A 23,716-nucleotide genomic window follows, 5' to 3' on the forward strand; every position below is an offset into this window, starting at 1 on the left:
AAGACAGCTTTAGATCTTCTTTGAAACCCTAAGATAGAAATACATGTTAGCAATAATAATTTTCATATAGTAATTGAATATTATTGATGGTTAAGTTATTCTAAAACTGCAATTGTTTGCCATTTCCATTTGAAAGTTTCTGAAAATGATAAAACAATATTTCATACATTGTTTTTATGTGGGAATACAAATGTGATATTCATTGTATACATTTTATTTCTATATTGGATCTGTTGGAAGATATACCTCAAGACTTGGCAAAATGGCAAGAGGTGTTTGATAAAATAAGAGACACTGGGGCACGAGCCCCTTTCAATGAAAATCTGACCACTTTGCCACCATTTGGGCTTCTCTTCTATAACTGCGGAAGACCAAAATATTATACAAAAATATAACATACCGTCCATTATGAGCATGTAGACTAACTGCTGCTTCCGTCCTTGGTATTACTGTTGTCAAATTCTAAACGTCTAATTTCTACTGCGAGAGGACTAGCTATTGCTAAACCCATTGCCTGTCATTTTACCATGTCTCATTTTTCCCTCCCTAATGCTTCATCCATTGTCACCTGTCCATATTCCTGCTCGCTGTGTGTGGGGTGAACTGTCCTGACCTCATAACCCATCCACAGATGCCCCGGTATCGCATACAGGTATCCTTCCCTTCGCTTCTTGAGTTTCTGTTGGCTTTGTACATAAATGCATGTTAATAGGAAAGCTAAACATGTTAATTCTGAGAATAATGCAGTCCCGTGCACTCAAATATAAAGTCTCACCTAGCAAAAACACTAAAATAGTCCTTTGTCACTTGATCGACATCAGTTTACATACATAAAATTAACACACTCAAATGGTTACCCATCAGGGTGCAAGTTATTTGTCAAGTTTCCTCAAAAAGGGACTATTATTTTGAACCATTGAGCAGAAATTCTCATAGTTATCACATCCTATTATGGAGCCTAGCACAGCTGTCAACCGTTTCTGGACCCCTAGTGATGAGTTTTAAAGATCTAGACAGAACAGAGGAGAATGGCAGCAATAGTCTGAAATTGGTACGCTATAACATGAACTTCCAATCATATAGATTGTGGGGAATGATACACACTGTAGGACAGCAGAAGAACAGTTTTCTTGTTATCAGAATCTGTCAGATGTTCTACTTTTATTCCAGTGTTCCTACCAAGAGCTGCTAAATTAGTAGGCTCCTTTCAGAGTTACTTTTGTTCTTGTGCTGTGACCAATGTCTAATTTAACCATATAATACTGGTGAGTTCTATTTATCGGTCCTCATTAGATAAAAGTGTTCAAATATATCATCTCAGGGTTTCTTGTTGTCCTACAAGAAACCAGGGGAAGTATAGGTGGGACCTAATCTCTGTGGGTTCTCCAGTTCCTTCCCTTTCCTGCCCAAATCTGTTCTATGCGTTCTATGCTGGCCCTATAGACTAGCTGCTATAATCTATAGTAAGGATCAGCGTTGGAGATGTTTATTCAACTCCTAGCCAATACACATTGCTTCCTTTCTACCTTTCCTGAATTGCTTTTGTTCCCCTATAACAGTCGTTCTCAGCTTTCCTAATGCCGTGACCCTTTAACACAGTTCCTTTTGTTGTGGGGACTAGTTATGAGCGAATCTGTCCCGTTCTGCTTCGGCGAAAAATTCGCCAATCTTTCAAGAGATTCGCGAAACGGCGAAAATGTCGCACGTCAAAAAAAATTGTCGCGCGGCTATTCTTTCGTCGCGCGGCTATTAATTTGTCGCCCGCAGACAAAATAATAGCTGCGTGACAAAATAATAGCTGCGGGCAACAAAATAATAGCCGCGCGACAATTTTTTTTGACGTGCGACATTTTCGCCGTTTCGCGAATCTCTTGAAAGATTGGCGAATTTTTCGCCCACGGCTATTATTTTGATGCGGCTATTATTTTGTCGCCCGCGACTATTATTTTGACGCGGGCGACAATTTTTGGACGTGTGACTAATTTTTCCGCAGCGGATTTTTTCATCCGTTTCGCGAAACAATCCGCCAATGGTGAAACACGGAAATTCGCCGCGAATCCGTGCCTGGCGAAACATTTCGCCCATCACTAGTGGGGACCCCCAACCATAGAGGAGCAGTGTCCTGGTTCCTAAGACCATCAGAAATATGTGTTTCCAATGGTCTTAGGCGACCCCTAAGAAAGGGTTGTTCGACCCCCAAAGGGGCCCCGACCCACAGGTTGAGAACCGATGCCCTATAATCTTATATTGGCCCTGTTGTTTACTTAGGGCATTAATTGCTTTACTTTAATCAGAATTTTATTTTATAAAATGGTTAAAATAACAGCCCCTCAAGGGCTTAGCTATATGGGTATTATAAATTTGCAAATGAGCCTATATAGGATAATGTAATGAAAAGACAAAAGCTTGTTCACAACTAAGAAGCTATTGCAACCAATCAGGTGTCTTTTAAAACAGCAATGAATGCTACCTGCTGATATGGGTTACTAGACAAGATCATTGTTTACAGTACCCCATAAGAGTCTAAATGATCCATTGATTTTGCTATTTCAGACTGCATTCATTGGTCACAAGGACAAAAAGTAAGCAAGTTGTTCAGACTCCTTTTCAGCCAATTATACCACCAGGGCTGGGCAGTGGGGGCAATACTCTCAAATTGTTTCTGTTTGGAAAAAAACAAAACAATATGGTTCTTCTCCTTACTCCTCATCACCCTGACTGTGCAACCCAGGTGGCGTTATGGGCTGGAAATGGAGTATGAACAATTTGTTAGATAGGCTTTTAAATGTTAATATGGTTTTATAAGTGCTGCTAATTAAATAGCTTTTTAAAGAAAGGATTAAGAATGAACATAAAAACATTGGTTTGTTTTTACCTGAAAACAATGAGATTTGAGAGTAAATAAAAGGATAAGTGACAGGAGTTTTCAGTGAAGGTATAGAAGAAGCACTAAGCAGTATTGAGAGAAATGGTGCTTCAATACTGGAGGACACTTGAGCGAATGTCGCAGGTAGCCAGGTAACGCCATTCACTTTATGTTGGTGCTATAACAGGGAAACTGAGCTGCAATGCGTGCATCGTAGGCACCGTAGGGAACAGTTGTTAGCGGTTCCGAAGTCGCTTTCTATAATTTGATCAAAAAGCACAATTTACGGAACATTTTCCCAAGTGTAGTCATGTTCCCCCTCAGCCTAGCATTTTCCTGTTAATGCTTAGCATTCTGTGGTTCGTTTATATCATTTTAAAATCAAATATAAAGTGAAACTTCCCCTTAACTGGAAAGCAGATTCACCCCAATATAGAGGAATATACAAGTATGGGCCCTAAGCATTATGTAGATTTGGTGCTTATCATTTCCCTCTCCCCAACACTATACATTCATATAATACACTTCATATAATCCTACTCATCATCCTAATATCTGGCTCCTATTAGTTATGAGCGAATTTGCAGCAAATTTCCGCATTTCGCCATTGTCGCACTTCAAATTGGGCGCAGTCGTGCCAAAAAGGGTGCGCCCGCGTCAAAACCAGGCGCGGTTATGTCAAATTGGGCGCATTCTCGTTAAAAAAGGGTGCAGTCGTGTTGCCGTTTCGCAAATTTAATGGCGAAGCGAAACGGGACAAATTCGCTCATCACTAGTTCCCATTCCTACGCCATTTTTACTCACTACAGAAACTGCGATGGCAGCTACACTAACTCATCACATGAAACTATACCCTACTATACCCTAGATGTATGTTTGTGTGCATGAAGACAGTATTATTGTTCCATGAGAATTAACATTTCAGAATCCCATGGCTATTTTCTTTGTTGAAGGAGAACTAAACATCCATGCAGTTTTACCCACCAGCCTCCCTACACAGCCCCTTGTAGAACAGCACCAAAGGTTCTCCTCATGTCGAGCAGCTGCCATATTTGATGCCTCATTTTCGGTTTATGGCTCCCTGGCATTGATTGCAGAGCAGAAAAGTGCACGATGTAAACTGATCTTGGCCAAACATGGCGGCAGTGAACTCCTGCACAGCTCTGCAATTGAAGATTTGGTACAGGGAAGTTTTTGGGAGTTGCTTTGGTACAGGGAAGAGTTTTTGGGGAGTCGCTTTGGTACAGTTCAGAAGGTAAAATGGGCCTGGTCTTGGTAGGTGGTGTCTAAATATGCATTGGTTATGTTTAGTTCTCCTGTAAAGGACAAGTAACACCAACAAATAATGGGTTTCTTATATATATATTAAATATGTTACCCTAAGGGGAATATTCACTGAAATGATTGGGGTTTTTCCCATGATAATGTTTTTTCTTCTTGTGCTCATATTTTTTTTTAAAATGTTAGAAATGGTTTTAATCACCATGACCTTTTATATGGAAATCCATTTCTACTCAGTATAAAGTACTTGTTGGTGTTACTCTGATAGAAAACCCACACGGATTACCTGGTGATACTAGGAACGCCATCCTGCGCAGTGCCTGACATGTACCGAGTTACTTGAAAGCCTCTCATTAGACGAATCTTCCTGTCAATTCTAATTAATACCTCTCCTTCAGTGCCTGTAGTTCTAGCTAGTAATGACAGTGCTTTTGCTGTGAAATTCATTTTTTAATATTCTCTTTCTCTTCTCCACATTTTGTCTCCCCCTCCTTCATCTTTTCTTGTTGGTTTGTCCCCCCCCCCCCTTCCTTTCATGTCTGATTCTCTGTCCATCTGGAACCTTTTGATTTCTTTGCCTGTGTTTCTATTGTCTTCTTATAACATCTGTACTGTATGTTTCCCACCATTGCTTCCTTATTGCCTTCCTCTTCTCCTATTGTCATTTTTCATCTTTATTAATAAACCTTCTACTTTCTACATTTCTTACATTATCCAATTCATCCACAACTTTCTAACTCTGTATATCTATATCATCTCTGCTCTTTATCTTTCAAACTGTCCCTGTCTTCTGCATTGTCTCTTCATCTTCTCTCGGCCATATCTTCTGTCTTGCTGCCCCACTTCCATCTGTTCTTCTCTTCTTCTAAAACTGCATCTCATTTTTTTCTTTCTCATGTTTCTTTCTTAAACATTATCCCTTCTTTTTTTTTTTTAATTTGATATTCAATGCCTCCCATCAGACCCAAGCCCTATCCCCTCCACCTCCAGCATAGATCATGCTGTCATCGGAGGAGTCGTAGCCGTGATTGCCTTTCTACTCTTCTGCTTGCTCATTGTCCTTGGACGCTACTTGATCAGACACAAAGGTAAGATCCTCCCTGCAATGCCTCTTTATGCAGTTCTTGGGCATCGCTGCATTTGTGGCCATGTATGTGGCTGGATTGCACATAATCCTGTCTTTCACGCACCGAGAAAATGATTGGACTGAGGACAGCAACAATAGACTATTTGGGCTTGGGAGATAGACTATCATTAATCTTGACATGTCTGTTGCTGCGTGTGTCCTATCTGCCACACAGCTTGATAACACTGTTTATGTTAAAGGAAGGAAGTAAATACCAAGTCTCAGTATTATCAGTTAATCAGATCTATCATGCCATTAGAAAAAGGAAGACCGTAGCAGCAGTATATTTCTGATAGAAACAATAAAATATCTGCTGCTAAATAAGAATGCCTTCGTAGGAATAACTAGGAAAAGAGTGCAATTTAAAGGTGCATTTCAGTTGGAACAACATCATCTTTTAATAATTAGAAAGGAGCTTGGTGAACCTTTAGCAGAGCAATCATGGCATCAATAACGACAAATGGAAAGGTGATTTCCTGCAGGAGCGCAGCTGCAAACAACTCACGGTTTCAACAAAAACACATTTGTTAAACGGTACGAAGATTAAGAATGACAGTTTAGATGTGTGGATGATGGTGACATAGGTTAGTGACAATAAGAAGATGACATGCACGTGAAATCCATTATAATCTTCTGTATACACTAAAGTAAAGCCATTGCAAGGATACTAACATCAAAAATGTATATCCGTGTCATCCCCGGGTCCCCAGTTTTCTGGGGGTGACGCATATTTCTAATTGCAGGTATGGGATCCCTTATCCGGAAACCCGTTATTCAGAAAGTTCCAAATTATGGAAAGGCCATCTCCCACAGACTCCATTATAAGCAAATAATTCAAATTTTTTAAAATAATTTCCCTTTTTCCTGTAATAATAAACCAGTACCTGTACTTGATCCCAACTAAGATATAATTACCCCTTATTGGGGGCAGAACAGCCCTGTTGGGTTTATTTCATGGTTAAATGATTCCCTTTTCTCTGTAATAATAAACCAGTACCTGTACTTGATCCCAACTAAGATATAATTACCCCTTATTGGGGGCAGAACAGCCCTATTGGGTTTATTTAATGGTTAAATGATTCCCTTTTCTCTGTAATAATAAAACAGTACCTGTACTTGATCCCAACTAAGATATAATTACCCCTTATTGGGGGCAGAACAGCCCTATTGGGTTTATTTCATGGTTAAATGATTCCCTTTTCTCTGTAATAATAAAACAGTACCTGTACTTGATCCCAACTAAGATATAATTACCCCTTATTGGGGGCAGAACAGCCCTATTGGGTTTATTTCATGGTTAAATGATTCCCTTTTCTCTGTAATAATAAAACAGTACCTGTACTTGATCCCAACTAAGATATAATTACCCCTTATTGGGGGCAGAACAGCCCTATTGGGTTTATTTCATGGTTAAATGATTCCCTTTTCTCTGTAATAATAAAACAGTACCTGTACTTGATCCCAACTAAGATATAATTACCCCTTATTGGGGGCAGAACAGTCCTATTGGGTTTATTTCATGGTTAAATGATTCCCTTTTCTCTGTAATAATAAAACAGTACCTGTACTTGATCCCAACTAAGATATAATTACCCCTTATTGGGGCAGAACAGCCCTATTTGGGTTTATTACATGTTTAAATGATTCCTTTTTCTCTGTAATAATAAAACAGTACCTGTACTTGATCCCAACTAAGATATAATTACCCCTTATTGGGGGCAGAACAGCCCTATTGGGTTTATTTCATGGTTAAATGATTCCCTTTTCTCTGTAATAATAAAACAGTACCTGTACTTGATCCCAACTAAGATATAATTACCCCTTATTGGGGGCAGAACAGCCCTATTGGGTTTATTTCATGGTTAAATGATTCCCTTTTCTCTGTAATAATAAAACAGTACCTGTACTTGATCCCAACTAAGATATAATTAATCTTTATTGGAGGCAAAACAAGCCTATTGGGTTTATTCAATATTTAAATGATTTTTAGCAGACTTAAGTTATGGAGATCCAAATTACAGAAAGATCCCTTATCCGGAAAACCCCAGGTCCCGAGCATTCTGGATAAAAGGTCCCATACCTGTATTAGATAATAAAATAATCACATGGACTCCATTTGAACACAGAGTTACTGTACTTGTAGAAATTTCATTTTCAGATCATTGTATCATCTTCAGATTCACTGTCTTCTGGAGACTTAGCTGTTGATCTGAATGGCTTGTTCTGTTCAGATAAAAAAATAAACCCCAGTGTATAAAATAAATTTATTGTGGACTTACCGAAGTCTAGAAAAAAATCCACAATTACAAATGCCTCAGTTATTAACCTAGAGACCTGTAATTTGGATTTCTATAAGGAGAGGATGACCAGAGGTGCTATTAATACAGTAAAACCAGCTTAAGTCTATGCAGACTATAGCCTATTAAACACATGCAGAGATGTCTTTGGGTGGTACAACCAGTGGAAACTGCCTAATCAACCCCATAGAGTGAGGTTTCTGCACAAAGCAGCAGTTTAGTAGAAAGAGTAGAGGAGAAGGGACTCTACACTACACTGAATGGTAAATGTAGAAAAATAGAAATATAGAAAATATAAGGAAGTAAAAATGGCAAGGTTCAGCTCTCACTCACTTTTTTAGGGCAACAATAGGTGCACATTACAGGTTGCCAGCTTGTAAATACAGTGGCAGAAGCCTTGTGGAGGAAACAGCACCATCCAATAGTTTCAGGCCTATGGTGGCCTTTCCTCTGCCTGAAACGTTTTCATAAGTAAGCTTACGCATAAGGAAACATAAGGAAGCTTTCCAAGGTCCAAGAACAGTCATGGGCAACTGTCACAAACAAGATTTTACCTAGCTGTAGAAATGCTCAAAGAAGTCCAAAGAAGAAGAAGTACAAAGAAGTGAAGGTCCCTATTCTAACATACAGTAGAAGTATAGGATTTGCTAGATGTTCAATGCACACCACATTGTCCCATTATGAACCCATCTCTTACTATATGTGGAAGACTCATCTACTAAAATCAATCACTTAAAGACATCATCTCCATGAATGAACAAAGGTAGTAGAAGTAATAGAAGTAAATAGTTAGAAACCTTTATAGATGAGTCTTCGTTCTGGTAGAAATGGCAAGGTTTTCCATTAAGTACATGTATTAGGGACAATTAAATCAGCTACAGATTTTGTTTCAGCCACCCAAGTTTCCTATCAGTTGTAAAAGGTCTCTAAGTGCTAGGAAACTCAGTCACAACAGCATAAGTACAAGGCCAACTCTAGTAGAAGCAGACCAGGGGCAAAATATATACTGACCTATGGCCCTTGTGTTGTTAATATTCTCAATAAAAAGGGAAAGACCACAGGATAGCCCACACCATTATAAAGAATTACCATCGCCATCTTGCCTAAATACCTGCAACTTCTTTCTATCTACAACTGCTTGTAGGGCACTAGGACAGTCTTGCAACTAAAGGCAACCCTGCATGTGTGTTTATGGGAAGCGCTAACAATGGGACTTCAAATAACAGACATGCCATGGGTCCCATTTTGTCCTACTCTATCCCTAATAATTTTATTTTTGAACAAACAAAGATACTACAGTGTTTGGTTAGGTGATGCTCCACCAGTTGACTTAGAATGGCTGAGGTAAGGGTCTTTCCATAAGAAGATGGTTTGTATTCTATTGCAAGTACCTTTGAATGATGAGGATGATAATGGTGAAGCTGCAGTGTTGTCTATCTGTCCTTTCTCAGGTACCTATCTTACCCACGAGGCCAAGGGATCGGATGATGCCCCCGATGCTGATACCGCCATCATCAATGCAGAGGGTGGACAAGGCGGAGCGGATGATAAGAAGGAATATTTCATTTAAGCTCCAACCCTTAATCCTGAAGACAAGTCAAAGGCAAAGAGGTCAACATGTGATACAAAAATGCACCTGCAGAACAAATTCAAATCAACATTAAGAAAATCTGATTCACAAGGAAAACTCTCTCTCACCAAGTCAAAGCAAGATGGCGGCTATAAAAAAGAACAGAGTGTGCCGGAGAGAGAGAGAGAAAAAGAGAGAGAGAGACAGTGAATGCATAGATCATGCTTCTTAAACGAACTTGTAAAAACAAATTATTACTAAAAACTTTTAAAACTATAAAAAAAATTGCTTGCTTAAAATCTACATATCTTCGGTGAACGCACTAATCTAACAAACAAATAATAATCGTGAGTTAAGCTCTTTTTTTTGGGGGGGGGGGTTTCATTTCTTTTGAAATGTGTATAAAGTTTTATTTTTTACTTTGGAATGTTGAGAGGGATGGAAACGATATTATTTAAACATATTTGCCGTTTTTGGTTGCTAGGGTAAATGAAACAGGTAGGGTAGAAGTTTGGTTTATTTTACCCCAAGAATGTCTTTGGGTCGTGTCTATATGGGGGGCACCAGAATTACATTTTTGTTTGCAGAGATTTAGGCAGTTAAAGAAGGAGTGTGGGTTATACAATTAAGTAGGAAATAAAGGAAACACCCATTTTAGGGTTTGGCAGTGAGATAATAAATGAATGGAACCATTGGCCATCCCCCCCCCCCCCCCTGGAAAAAATCCTTCCTCCAATGAAATGAAGTGGCCAGCGAGCCCAAATGAGTATAACTAATAATCAGGGTCTCCGTTTTAAAAGGACATTAGAAGACAAAGTGTTAATTATATAATATATAAGCTTTCTGTATCGTTGCCCAACCATGAAGTATTCCCATTAAATCAGTAACCCAGCCACAGATCCAATCACTTTGTTCCATCCCAGATAGTGGGTCAGTTGTAGAGTTCTGGTTGTAGCACATAGGACTAGTTACCATACTCTCAAGGGCAAAAAAGATGGTAATTAAACACTTCCTGAGCATTTTTAAGACAAGGGCACATTCAGTCCAACACATTCAAATGCAGGGCTTATCTCTGCTTGGCAAACATAGCCCAACCGGTAACAATTTATAGCATCAGCCATATGGAAAAGATAATGATATAAACCAATAAATCAATGTATTGTGTCATACTCCATATGTACCGGGCTTGGTGTAAATCGTTTTGTTGCATTGTGACTCTTACCTTGCCAATAATGTGTCGCTTAGGTTCATAGTCAAATACATGCGCACACTTTTGTATAGACACACTCTACCATTTACACACACACACACAAAGATAAAGCAGACGTTATTGATACAACTGATGCACACAAAACACTGTGCATTATTGTGGTTCTAGATGATTTTATCAAGCCTGTTCCATCTGTATATAGAACTATTACAACACACAAGCGACACAACAACACACACTTGTTCATTTGTACACAATATATAACGACTGTATTGATGTATATGCCCCTATTTAATAGCAACAAAATATGAGGCTGCTTTAAATAAATCAACTTAGCCAGCTCCATCTGTATGTAGTTTGTTGTATGTGTCACAATGTATATAGTCATCACAAGCCATATGTTTGCTATAAGTGCCCTTCCATCCCATACTTTTACACGCTATGGACCACATACCTCAATGCAAACTCTTCCAGTCATGTTCTACATAGGAAGACAACAAATTAAACTATCAAAAGTTATACAATTAAGACACCACCATGGTGACTTTTATTTATAGTATATTTTTGTTTTGTGGTCTTCTAATTGCACCATTAAGAAAAATGGTTATTTGTTGCATCCTGTGTAGAATTAAAGTGGCAGTAATGCTTAGCAACAAGGCCTCCTGTGTCCAAGAGCAACTTGTATATCAGTAAAACTGCAAATAACCAAATAAAACCTAGGGAATGAAACCTATGGACAGTAGGGTGGTACAGAAGACCAAGGTACTAATGGGTTGGAGATAGATCAACATACAAAAAGTGTGAAGATAGAATAAGGCTAAAGAATAAATCAAAGTATTATAAGGGTAAATAATGAAGGACAATAACCTAAACATATAACATATATTTTATGTGAAGTGCGCTCTTCCATACGAAAGCAACTTGTTTTTGAACATTGCTGCCCGTTAAAACTCAGTCAACCAGGTGCTTCCCCATAGATTTTAACTTGCTATAACATAACGATATATAAATAGATATATATATGTACATAGGTTGGGTTACAAGAGTATTTGTGAATTCTTTCACTGGTAGATGGGGGCCGCTGAAAGGGTCAATGTTGTATTTCTGGTTGTTTCAATGACTGTTTAATGAATGTAGTTCTTAATATGTTTGTTACTCTCTCCATGTTCACTTTCCTTTGTTTGCTGGCCCATTGGGGGATGGATGTGGTTAATATGTAATATATTCTGTATCACGTTAAGGAAACTAGAAACAATACCCTAGACATTGAGGTCATCATTAACGGCTGGTTTGGTTTAGTGGCCAGTAGAAAGCTGTCCCATCACTCCAACCTTTCATTCGGAAGCCATATTTGTAGAGTTGTTTGCTCCATAGCATTCTGCCTTTTTTACTATGGGCGGCCACTGGCCAATTGCTAGGCGTAGTTTTTAGTTTTGCAAACCACTAAAGGGGCCATCGTTCCTCTTAGGTCATTGAATTGGTGGAAGCCATTTATTTTGTTGACTAAGATGATGCACAATGCAATAGTGGAACTTAAGGTAAAAGAGAAGCACAGATAAGTGAGGTGGTGAACCCCTAAAATACATGTCAACCTCACCAAGACCAAACCTCAGATACTTTTTATGCTATTATGTTGGACATGTAGCCGTTGTCTTGGTTTTAATTATTTACTTTATTCCCTTAAATATGTGATTTCTTCCCAATGTCCTTCAGGAAATGTCAGGGTCTCCCCTTAACCCAAAGGAGGGGCAGTTATGAAGCAGGAGAACATATTTCAGTAGGATATATTTCTATAGAGCATCGTAGAGTTGGACAGAAGTTATTTTTTGACCAAGGTTCAGAACAAAGTTATATTTCCATTTACAATACACGTGGTTATTTTGTGGGAATGAGTAATTTTCGAGTACTGTGACTCAATGTGTATTTTATATATCCAAAACTGTCAGGTATCTGGAAATATCTATAACCTCTACTGTGTCCATTCCTGTCATTTATTTTGGATTTCCCTATCCCCCACAACAAATTCAGAAGAATGGGACAGAACGAGATGGAGGATAATTTAGAAGCAATAATTCTAGATTGGCAACCATGGTGTCCTGGGCAGATGTTAATGGGGCGTCCTTACTGCAAATAAGAATGTTTAAACAGCAAATTCATTAAAGAAACTTAAGTATTGGCATTGTTGTTTATTTCTGGGTTGCAAATTGTAGTACTTTTTTAGTAGGCAACAAAAGATATGACACTTGAATGCCCCTGTCATACAGCCAGAAGGTTGTTGACTGAATCTCAATGAGCCAATCATAACAAAGAGTCTGAATGAACCAACCAGAATAGTGGGGCATGGCTATGACCTTGGTATAGAAGACCTTATTCCCCCAAACCTCGCCCCCCCCAAAAATCTAAACTTGCTCATCTGAGTTAACATTAGTTTTCTATTTTGAATGGCTTCTGAGATACTACCAGGTTTCTACTGCTCATACCAGGCAAGTCAAGAGGGTCAGTGGCCCTGGCGTTAACTAGCTATGGAGGCGATAAGAGTCAAGAACACTCAGGTTGGTATTAAAAAAAACTGCTGAAACTGCTTATACCTCAGAAACCACCAAAAATTAAAAAAGAAATGAATGTCTGTATCAAAAGTGCTCAGAGGAGTACTCTGAGCAAGTTTAGATTCTATTTTTTTTTGGGGGGGGGGGTCATCTCCATTTAAAATAGAAACAGGTTTGGCCATCAACCTTAAGGTGCCCATACACGGGCAGATTTCAGCTGCCAATTTCAGTCCTTTAGATCAATTCGGCAGCTTATCTGCCCTCCAATGGCCCTACCCAACCGATATCTGGCCAAAAGTCAGCCAGTTGTCGATTGGACGGGTCAGCCAGGTGTTGATTGATGTGGTCATTGGGCCCTAGGGCCAAACAAATTTGTTAGCACAATATCGCCCACCCAAGGTGGGTATATCAGGGTAAATATTCACTCATTTGGTGGCCTCTGTAAATAAGCGAATTATACTGTGTATGGCCACCTTTAATCAACATCAGTTCTTTTTCTCTGGGTCCAGATTTTTTTTTTTAAATGACTCCCCCTACAGATGTCAAATAAATCTGTTTCACAAATAGTCTTTTTTAATTTTTGTCTTACCGCTTTTGAGTTATTTAGTGTTTTATCAGTAATCAACCTAACATTTTTTATGCCCACACTTACTGTTTGCCCAAGTAATTGGTTGTAGCATGGGAAAAATGCGTTGGGTTGTGTTAGTTGGTGCCTTCCTTGGGCTATAAAACAGATTCCAGCAAGAGTGAACTATATGAAATACCCAACTGCCATAAAGGGTTGTTGAGTTGTTGGCAACAATAGGCTGACGGAACTCAGTAATAAACCATTATTTCTCATTGAACTATACAACAAATAAATATATACAAACCAATTGCTAAGCAGAGCTTGGATTCTTTTTTTTATAGCTATGAACATATCCCTTTATAGATTAAAAGGCTTTAGTTAACGCACCAACCATGGAGGGGACATGTGTGCTATCTACTATATGGAGGTTAGTGCAGTACTCTGTTTATTGAATGAATTCATTGTCTGGCTCTAAACGGCTAACAAATGGATTGTATTGCAGCCCAAATATAATAGTGTTATTTTTTATGTGACCAATATAGGATGTCCAACGTCATCCCAGATACAAACTGCTATGAATTGTGCCTCCCATGACGGTATCTTACAATCCAAATGTAATCGAAAAAAAAAACTCCATGTTGTCAAATGGGTTATATTTATGTACTAAAATGAAATAACCATGCATGATTAAAAACGACCAATGGCTTCCAACTGTTCCAAATTCTGTTCCATTTTCGCATTGGCAGACAATGTTGCAGTAGTTGGGACACAGGGGGAATGAACTAACACACGCTTCCCAATAAAGTTGATTTGCTTCACGAGCATCTGTGCGGCAGATGCATCAACTTTGTGCGCATTCAAAGTCCGTCCAAATATCAAAGATGAACGCAATAACCAAAGTGATATATTTTTATGGAGGCGCTTTAGCGCCGCTGGATATACGCTAGCAACATGGCGGGGGGTGGGATAGAAATTAGTAAAGAAAAGGCTCTAAAAAGACACATTTTTGTCATTTTGTCTACAATAGATTACAGTGTGCAGAATGCCTTGGTGCATGTCACAGAAAACTAAACAAATGCATCAACCAACTTGTATTTTTATTTACATAATAATGATCTGAAGCCCCATAAGCGCGAGGCTTCATGTACACAGTCACTTTTAGTCTAAAGCTACATGCTTTCTGCTCCACAAGTATTAACTACGGTTATGGATAATAAGGGTGAGCACAAAAGGAACAGAACAGTTTCACCAAGTGTTTTTGATCTCAGTCTTCATGTAGTATTTTATATTATACCTATACATATATGCCCTGTAGGTAGCAGAATTGCTGTTCTGTGCTCCTTTCCAGCCCATGAATACAGCAATTCCTGTATTTTGCAGCATTGTATTCAGGATGGGCACAGAGGCTAGTGCTGCCCCAAGGCAGTCTAGGGATCAAGGAGGGGGTGTGTCGCTAAAAAGAACCAAAAGTTAGTTGGAGTAGCTTTTTGCCACTCCTGGTAACTTAAGAGGCAAGCTTCTCAACTTGCCTTATGGCAGCGGCGCCCCTTGTAGGGTGAAGTAGAGGCAAGTAGGCAAGCTGCTGCTTCATTCAGATGTGCAAGTTGGGGAGTGTCGGGTTTATTATCTGGTCTGAAAAATACTTAGACTTAGGGGTATATTTATCATGCTGTGTAAAAAGTGAAGTGGATCATTACCGGTGATGTTTCCCAGGGCAACCAATCAGCAATTAGATTTCAACAGTTAGAAAACTAAAGCAAAGCATCTGATTGGCTGCTATGAGCAACATCACCGGTAATGTTTTACTCCATTTTTTTACACAGCATGATAAATATACCCCTTAGACTCGTCCATGCCCATGCCCATTGGATTTTTTATTAGCCCAAAAGTCGACATTTGGTTGTGGATGAATAGCCATAGATTTGTATGTGCCGCTATGTGATTCAAGCACTAGCCCCTTATGCCAAATATTTAGCCCAGCCTGAATTTGGAACACTACTTGGTTAACCCAGTCAGACCAAGCTTTGTTTATTAAATGACCTAGCCAAATGAGCACCTCTAGCTATGCACGGCAAGCTGTTTTTCTTATTAAACTCGGTATAGTTGCATCAAAGAATCCGAACAATCATTCTGCAAGGCAATCAACCGAATTTCAGTATAATCCGGCCAAAAGCCTTTTGGGCAATGCAATTCCTGTTAAGCAAGTGATCACATTTATGCAATGTACTGGGTTGTTGGCCCAAGTTTTCATTTTGGCCATCAACATCAACGCTGTTTGATCAGCCACATAGCTCAGCAGGAAGAAAACCCTCACATACATGTATGGATCATAAACTTGGGTTGGGTATCAGATATTGGCATTAGATTCAGACTTTTTCATCTCTTTTTTCTGTATTCACCAATCATGAACCTTTGGCTGCTTGCTATTGTTTTGTACAGCTCTGTGGATTATGTTGGCGCCTTCTGAAGATACATGATATAAGTTCGAATAATAATAATAATATGTAAAATCTAGATTTGTTAGGATTAAGGAACATTTTGATACTTCCAATTTCTGCTCACACTTGGATAAACTGAGTGGAGTGCACCCTTGAAAAGACCTTCACTTTCTAAAGGGCCTGCAGCTGTGTAGCCCTGTTTCCGTGCCCACTGTGCAGCCGTCAGCCAGTCCCTGTAAACATATGCAGAGGGGTTTTATAACACAGACAATTCGGCCGGGTCTGGCCGCACTTACCGTCCCTGCACAGTATGAGCCGGTGCTCGCTGCAGGATTGTATATTAGCTGATGCCAAATGGCTGTGCGCAGCCAAATGTCGTTGTTATGTGAGCAGTTTGGCAGCCGGACTGGTGCTGTAAGTGGAAATGCATGTGGCAGGCAGTGGGATGGTTGAGAATGTTTAACCCTTTCTGGTACAGTTAAGATATATAAAATTAATAAAGAATATCCTAGTATTGCTGAAATATTCCCAAAGTCTAGCATTATTCCATTAGTCCTATAGACTGGAGTCATTACATTTATTCATAGAGCGCCAACATATTTCTCCACAGGTACTGAGCAACAATTGGTATACAGATAATCTGAGGCAGTAGGTATGAGGTGACCTGCATTGTTTACTCCTTTTGCTTGAACCCAACTGATATAAAGAAGCTGGAAAGAGGATAAGGCCCACCATGGGACACTGAGGATGGAGGGTAACTCAGTTGGGGAGTCTTCCCAGTTGGTACATGCTTATAGACTGTATTGGGAAGAAGAGGGGCTGGGCAATTGGGTAGCTACACATATTATTATAGTGCTGGTTGGATAGCTGGAACCCTAAACATTGTTGGTCAACCTTATATGACTCAATTGTTGCTTAAACACAAATCCCAGCATCATTTACATTATTAACCAGGGATAAAGCTTGCTTTGAGCTGCATTGCAACAACATCCGGGTTGCATTTATAAAGCAATACTGCTGGGAAAAACCATTCTCCATCTCTCAAGGGCCGGGGACACCATGAAAATGCAAAAAGAATAAGGATCCCACTGGATCTCTGGATACCCGGCTCCATGTTCTTTCATCCTGCAACTAGCACCGGAAGCTTTAAACACATCTACATTAAAGAGCTAATGGACTCAGTGGGACAGTATTAGAGAGTATTTAGAAAAGGTACCTTATTCAAAAGTAGACTTAATTACTCTCTATATACCGTATGAGTGAAAGAGGCCATCAAGGAAAGGACCCACAAAGTTTGATAGATAGAATTTTCAACCAGTGATGCCTTCATGCTCAGGGAGCATTAAATAAGCAACAACGATGGTAGGATGGTAACCAGTAAGAGAAACTAGTTGTAGCTATAGACTGCAATGGGGGAAAACAGTCTTTTCAGGCCCTTATTATATATATATATATATATATATATAGTAGAACTTACCAACATACAGAACCCTCTCCAGAGCAATTGTTCTAGTCCAGTTACCCCCAACCAGTGGCCCTTAAGCAACCAACCCCTTATCTGTTGCTCCCAGCGGCCAATTCCTGGCTTGGAGGCAAGTTTTTGTTGCATAAAACTAGATATAATACCAAACAGAGGCTCCTTTAGACTTCCAGTACATAGAGGCTACCATATAGCCAATCACAGCCTTTATTTTGCACCACTCAAGAACCTTTTCCATGCTTTTTTGCTCCCCCAACTCTTTTTACAATTGAATGTGGCTCACTGGTAAAAAAATGTTTGGGGACCTTTTCTCTATACCAGGGGTTCCCAACCTTTATTCCCATTAGCCAAATTCAAATGTAAAAAGAGAAAGAAAAATGTACCTGGAGGTGCCAAATAAGGGCTGTGATTGGTTATTTAGTAGGCCCAATGTGGACTTGCAGGTTTTTGTGCAATCAAAACTTGCCTAAAAGCCAGAAATGCAAAAATAAGCACATTTTTTGGGGCCACTGGTTTGGGACCACTGTTGTAGACTAACGTTGGTTTAGGATGGACAAAATAATAATCTCGCTCTTAAGCTGTTGCTCAACTACAAGGCCCAGCTTTTCTCTGCAAGGAATAAAGGAGATGGAGTTGAGCAGTATCTAAGGTACCATCAATGCCGTGTATCACGTTTCATAGTTTGCTTACTGTTAGTATGAATAATGAATAACAAATTGGTTTAGTCACCTGATGAGTTCAGAGGACATTTTGGCAAGCCGGTTATCCTATGGGAACCCTTTTAATCCAGAGCCAATTTGTATATTGCATTATTTCCTACAATGAGGTTTAATGCGGGGCTGCTGTATTTCTTGCTGTTTGCAATCTCTCTTTTCACGGCACCTGTGGGTAAATCTCTCGCTTGGTTTATTGGTACCATTTGGGCTCTTACAATTTAGAGAGGATTAGACATAAATCATTTAAATTAAAAGTGCAGGTGGGAAAGATAAAAAGGGGCGACTAAATGCATGAAATCTGTTTGATTAATATTTAGTTAGTTTATAGGAGACATTTTTTCCATCAATATTTATATGAATTTATACAGTTTTTGCATCAACGGGCTAGCCCCTATATGTAATAAAAGCCACCCAGGAGTAGTAACTAATACCAACCAATAAGATGATTGTTTTTTAACAGGTGACCAGTAAATGCTTTGTGCTGATGCTATCTTTTATTATATAACCCCCTAGGAGTAGTAACAAACGTAAAGTTTGCCCTTGTACAACAATCTATGTAAGCTAATATAGTGCGGTGCCATTAATAGAAAAGGGCTCAGACCCCATTTACACATTATTATTGATCTCATTGTTTCAAAAGAAAGAAAAGACTTTATATAGGCTATATGTACCCCCATGTTGTACTTGTTAAGGATATAAAGGTGCCCACACACGTGAAGATCTAGATCACCTATGGGTGGGCGATATCGGGGAACATGTAGGTTAATTCCATAGTTTGGCCCTGGGGGCCAAACGATTGAATTATAATGGCGGCAATGGGGACAGCATCAAAGAGCCAATGCAGTCCCCGATCCGACTAAATCTTTTAATCTGCCCAATCGATATCTGGCCAATTTAAGGCCAGATATCGGTCGGGCAGGCCCCTCGTTTCTGCCCCTACATGGGCTGATAAGCTGCCGATAAGGGATAAGGGACCCGTGTATGGCCACCTTAAGAAGTCACTGTAGAATCCAAGATCATAAAGGTAACAGACCAGAAACCAAATGCTTTTATACAGGTCATGGAACTCCAAGGTGACTTCTATTGCCCCTTTAGTTATACAGAAGGTAAATTATTATATTATTATTATATCTGTCTTTATTATCCATCATTGCAATTCATTGCTTTCCATTCTCTTATTTAAACTGTCATTTTGTTTAACTGGTTTGGTAGTTTGTTTGAATAATACTTCTTTCGTTAGGCAGGACTGTACATAGAATCTGCCGATGGACCATATATACCAACGTATAATGCATTGGCAGATAAGGAAGTGAAGAGGAACCACAGCTTCTTGCTGTTTAGCCTATTATCTCAAAGAAATAGGGGAAGGCGGCCATGCTGTTTATACCCAAGGTCGGACTAGGCCGCCGGGACACTGGGAAAATACCCGGTGGGCCCCGGCCTTGGTGGACCCCAGCGGCTCAGACCCAACCCTATTGCCACTTCCTCTGGCCTCCAATGTCCTCTCCTTACGCGTTTCACAAACGCACATTCAGGGGAGGACGGACGTCAGACAGGGGCCCCTGCAGGGGAAGGGGGGAGTTAGGGATGCACTGCGGTGGGGGTCAGTGGTCCCGGCACCCCCCAGTCCGACCCTTTGTATACCTCTCATACGATATACTGTATGGGGTCAGATCTCGTATGCTCGCCTTTGCCCTAGATATTGATATAGACATGTACAGATATTCCCACTCATGATGGGTCATTTATTACGAGCAAGGTAGGTTTGTGCCCTACCCTGCACATATAAGTTTCTGAGACTTGCACGCCCACCCATGGATACATTGTTGCTCGTGTTCAGCATGGGGTAACTAGAGTATTGCATATCTGTGCCAGGAAGAGGGCCTGATAACTAATGGAGCACATTAGCCCCAGTGTAGTAACACATAGCAACCAATCAGAGACTTGCTCTTATTAGATTATCTGCAATGGACTGATCAAAGCACATTACTGATTGGCTGGTCTTGTCTAGTAAGAATCAGACCCTCTGTTTAAACAAATCTGTGCGTGCCATTTTCCTAGTCGGAATCCGAAGTCGCAGCTAACAGGGATATGGAAAAGAAAGAATAATATTCTGTGTCAGCATGTTTATTGCAGAGCGTCCCCCGTGACTCCATAGCAGGTAACAAGCACGGTGGCGCCATTTATCACGCCCGGCAGCAGACTGACACCATGCATCCTTGCCTACTAGTCATGTAAATAGGATGGCACCCACTGCAGTTCATTTCAGCCCGGGCTGCCTCTCTTATTATATTTACCATCAGAACTGGATCAATCATCTCAGAAAAATATATCACCTTTACCCACTTGACGTTGGCACGAAAAAAAAATGTACGGCATTGCTCCAAGGAGCCAGCAAATTGCTTTTACATTTGTTTGAAGAGAAATACACCGGGCTCCGCATAACAAGATGAAATGGCAGAACTCATTGAGCTCAGGCTAATAAACCGGACTGTCTGCTTTAATACATCAACTGAATTAGTGGCTTGACCGCTGAACATGTGACCTCCAACCGTGTCTGTCTCTGGTGGGACGTATACGCTAAGAGGCAGTTTGAACTTCAGCTATAGTTCTAATCATCCCTAAAAGGCAAAGTCACATTTAGGAGACATCAGCCAATTTGCAATTATTTTTCTCTCTCTCCGCTCATACCGTTACATTTCTTAATACTGTCGGTCGCAAACAACTATCTCTGCGGAAAATCTCCCCGGTTGCCATGGACACTCACTGTCTCTGGCAACCCGTTGGAACTTTTTTCTGGGAATGGTACAGTAGGAACAGTCATTGGTAATTGGTATTGGCCACAGATACAAACTAATAAATCATTTCATGGCACACCTACAATTTTGTGCAAGGTATAGGATCTGTAATCAGGAAACCCATTATCCAGAAAGTTCCTTATTTTACGGAAATTACGGAAAGGCCATCTCCCATAGACTCAATTTTAAACAAATGATTCTAATTTATAGAAATGATTTCCCTTTTCTCTGTAATAATAAAACAGTACCTGTACTTGATCCCAACTAAGATATAATTACCCCTTATTGGGGGCAGAACAGCCCTATTGGGTTTATTTCATGGTTAAATGATTCCCTTTTCTCTGTAATAATAAAACAGTACCTGTACTTGATCCCAACTAAGATATAATTACCCCTTATTGGGGGCAGAACAGCCCTATTGGGTTTATTTCATGGTTAAATGATTCCCTTTTCTCTGTAATAATAAAACAGTACCTGTACTTGATCCCAACTAAGATATAATTACCCCTTATTGGGGGCAGAACAGCCCTATTGGGTTTATTTAATGGTTAAATGATTCCCTTTTCTCTGTAATAATAAAACAGTACCTGTACTTGATCCCAACTAAGATATAATTACCCCTTATTGGGGGCAGAACAGTCCTATTGGGTTTATTTAATGGTTAAATGATTCCCTTTTCTCTGTAATAATAAAACAGTACCTGTACTTGATCCCAACTAAGATATAATTACCCCTTATTGGGGGCAGAACAGCCCTATTGGGTTTATTTAATGGTTAAATGATTCCCTTTTCTCTGTAATAATAAAACAGTACCTGTACTTGATCCCAACTAAGATATAATTACCCCTTATTGGGGGCAGAACAGCCCTATTGGGTTTATTTAATGGTTAAATGATTCCCTTTTCTCTGTAATAATAAAACAGTACCTGTACTTGATCCCAACTAAGATATAATTACCCCTTATTGGGGGCAGAACAACCCTATAGGGTTTATTTCATGGTTAAATGATTCCCTTTTCTCTGTAATAATAAAACAGTACCTGTACTTGATCCCAACTAAGATATAATTACCCCTTATTGGGGGCAGAACAGCCCTATTGGGTTTATTTAATGGTTAAATGATTCCCTTTTCTCTGTAATAATAAAACAGTACCTGTACTTGATCCCAACTAAGATATAATTACCCCTTATTGGGGGCAAACAATCCTATTGGGTTCATTTCATGTTTAAATAATCTTTTAGTAGACTTAAGGTATGGAGATCCAAATTACAGAAAGATCCCTTATCCAGAAGACCCCAGATCCAGAGCATTCTGGATAACAGATCCCATACCTGTACAAACAAAAGTTGTTTTGTCTATGGATAGCTTCTTTAATGGACTTGTTTGCATGGCCACACCTCCAATGATGTAATTGCCTGTTAGGCTACTCCCCTTTCTGGCTTTAAGAAGAATTAGAATAAGTTTCTGCAGAGTAACATCCAATGCAGACTAATCTATAACAATATGTTTGGCTGAACACCTAGAACAACATAGTGGCCCAAACACTCTGGGAGTTCATTGTTTACCCTTAACCCTTCACTTCTGGGCCCTTGTGTTGATTGGAAACGCACAGCAAAAATCAAAGAAGGGCCGGTAAGCGATTAAATGTGATATTTTGTCTGAAGGGCAGCTCTGCCTTCATAAAATTTGTCATATAAAAATGAATTATTTTTAGAACATAAGCATCAAAGAGCATTTGAAAGATAAAATGTATGTTTTACGTAATTTGGCAGAGAAAAGGTTAGGAGTGCCTTCAGCACAGGACTGGCATCCTTCATCATCACTTTCTCTGTCTGGCCCATTCGTTATTTACACCGGAACGCAGAGTGTTTCCTACAAACGACATACACGCTCTCCTCCCCAAATGGCCCTGCTGCCATCTGCTGCCCCTCATAGCCAATAAGTGCCAGCTCGCTCCTTCCAGACTCACGTGGGATTAGCACGCTCTGATTCTCCCCGTGCCGCCTTCCACAGATGTTCATTTCATACGACTTTCCCATGTCAGAGAAACTGTCAGCTCGCTAGGAACTTTGCCAAGAGTTGCTGGGCAAACATTGACTTCAACATTTCATGTTTGGTGATGTTTATAGCCTCAGACTGGTCGACTCTACATTTTTCTGATTTCCACTGCATCCTGGTACATCAGGCTTGAAAAAATTGGCAGCTCGGATTCAGTCAACAGCTTACTAAATATAAAGGGAACATTCAAAAAAAAATATTCCTACTGTTAGTTAAGTATTGCCTGTTATACAGATGGAGTCAATCTAGTTTTGACATCATATAACATCATGGTGCACCTATAACATCATGGTGCACCTATAACATCATGGTGCACCACAACCTATCACACCACAGATTATTAATAAGTCTAGTTGCGGAGGGTATGAAACCCTATGAAAGACCAGTGCACCATAGTTAGAAACTGTTTGCAATTATACAAGAAATAAAGTGTAGATGGAGCATACTTTACATCACATGGTACACCTTGGCAGAGCATTCATTCTCATGGTTAAAGAGTTGTGATGATGATGCATGACAGTAGGCGGATATGGTGGGCCATGGTGAGCAATCTAGACTACGAAATGCTAATCAAGTGCCTTCATCATCAATTTTGCAATTTATGATCTGTGGTAGGTTATGGTGCACCATGTTTGGTGATGTTTATAGACCCAGACCGGTCGACTCTACATTTCTCTGATTTCCACTGCATCCTGGTACATCAGGCTTGAAAAAATTGACAATTTGGATTGTCAACAGCTTACTAAATATAAAGGGAACATT

General features: G+C 39.7%; 1 protein-coding gene across 2 annotated transcripts in view; it reads left to right on the forward strand.

Moving 5' to 3' along the window:
- The window catches only part of cadm3 (cell adhesion molecule 3), a 220,341-nt gene extending 206,171 nt beyond the window's left edge, over positions 1–14,170 (forward strand). Inside the window, exons 8-10 of one of the 2 annotated variants that reach the window (XM_002937752.5) lie at positions 632–652; positions 5,110–5,235; positions 9,022–14,161. In XM_002937752.5, the coding sequence (XP_002937798.1) occupies positions 632–652; positions 5,110–5,235; positions 9,022–9,140 (266 nt within the window). In that variant the 3' untranslated portion in view covers positions 9,141–14,161. Of the gene's footprint in view, positions 1–631; positions 653–5,109; positions 5,236–9,021 lie in introns of both variants that reach the window. The other variant, XM_002937753.5, reaches the window with a different exon arrangement.
- Positions 14,171–23,716: the final 9,546 nt, after the last annotated feature.

This window comes from Xenopus tropicalis, chromosome 8 (genome assembly GCF_000004195.4).
Source record: "Xenopus tropicalis strain Nigerian chromosome 8, UCB_Xtro_10.0, whole genome shotgun sequence".
Classification (NCBI taxonomy): Eukaryota; Metazoa; Chordata; class Amphibia; order Anura; family Pipidae; genus Xenopus; species Xenopus tropicalis.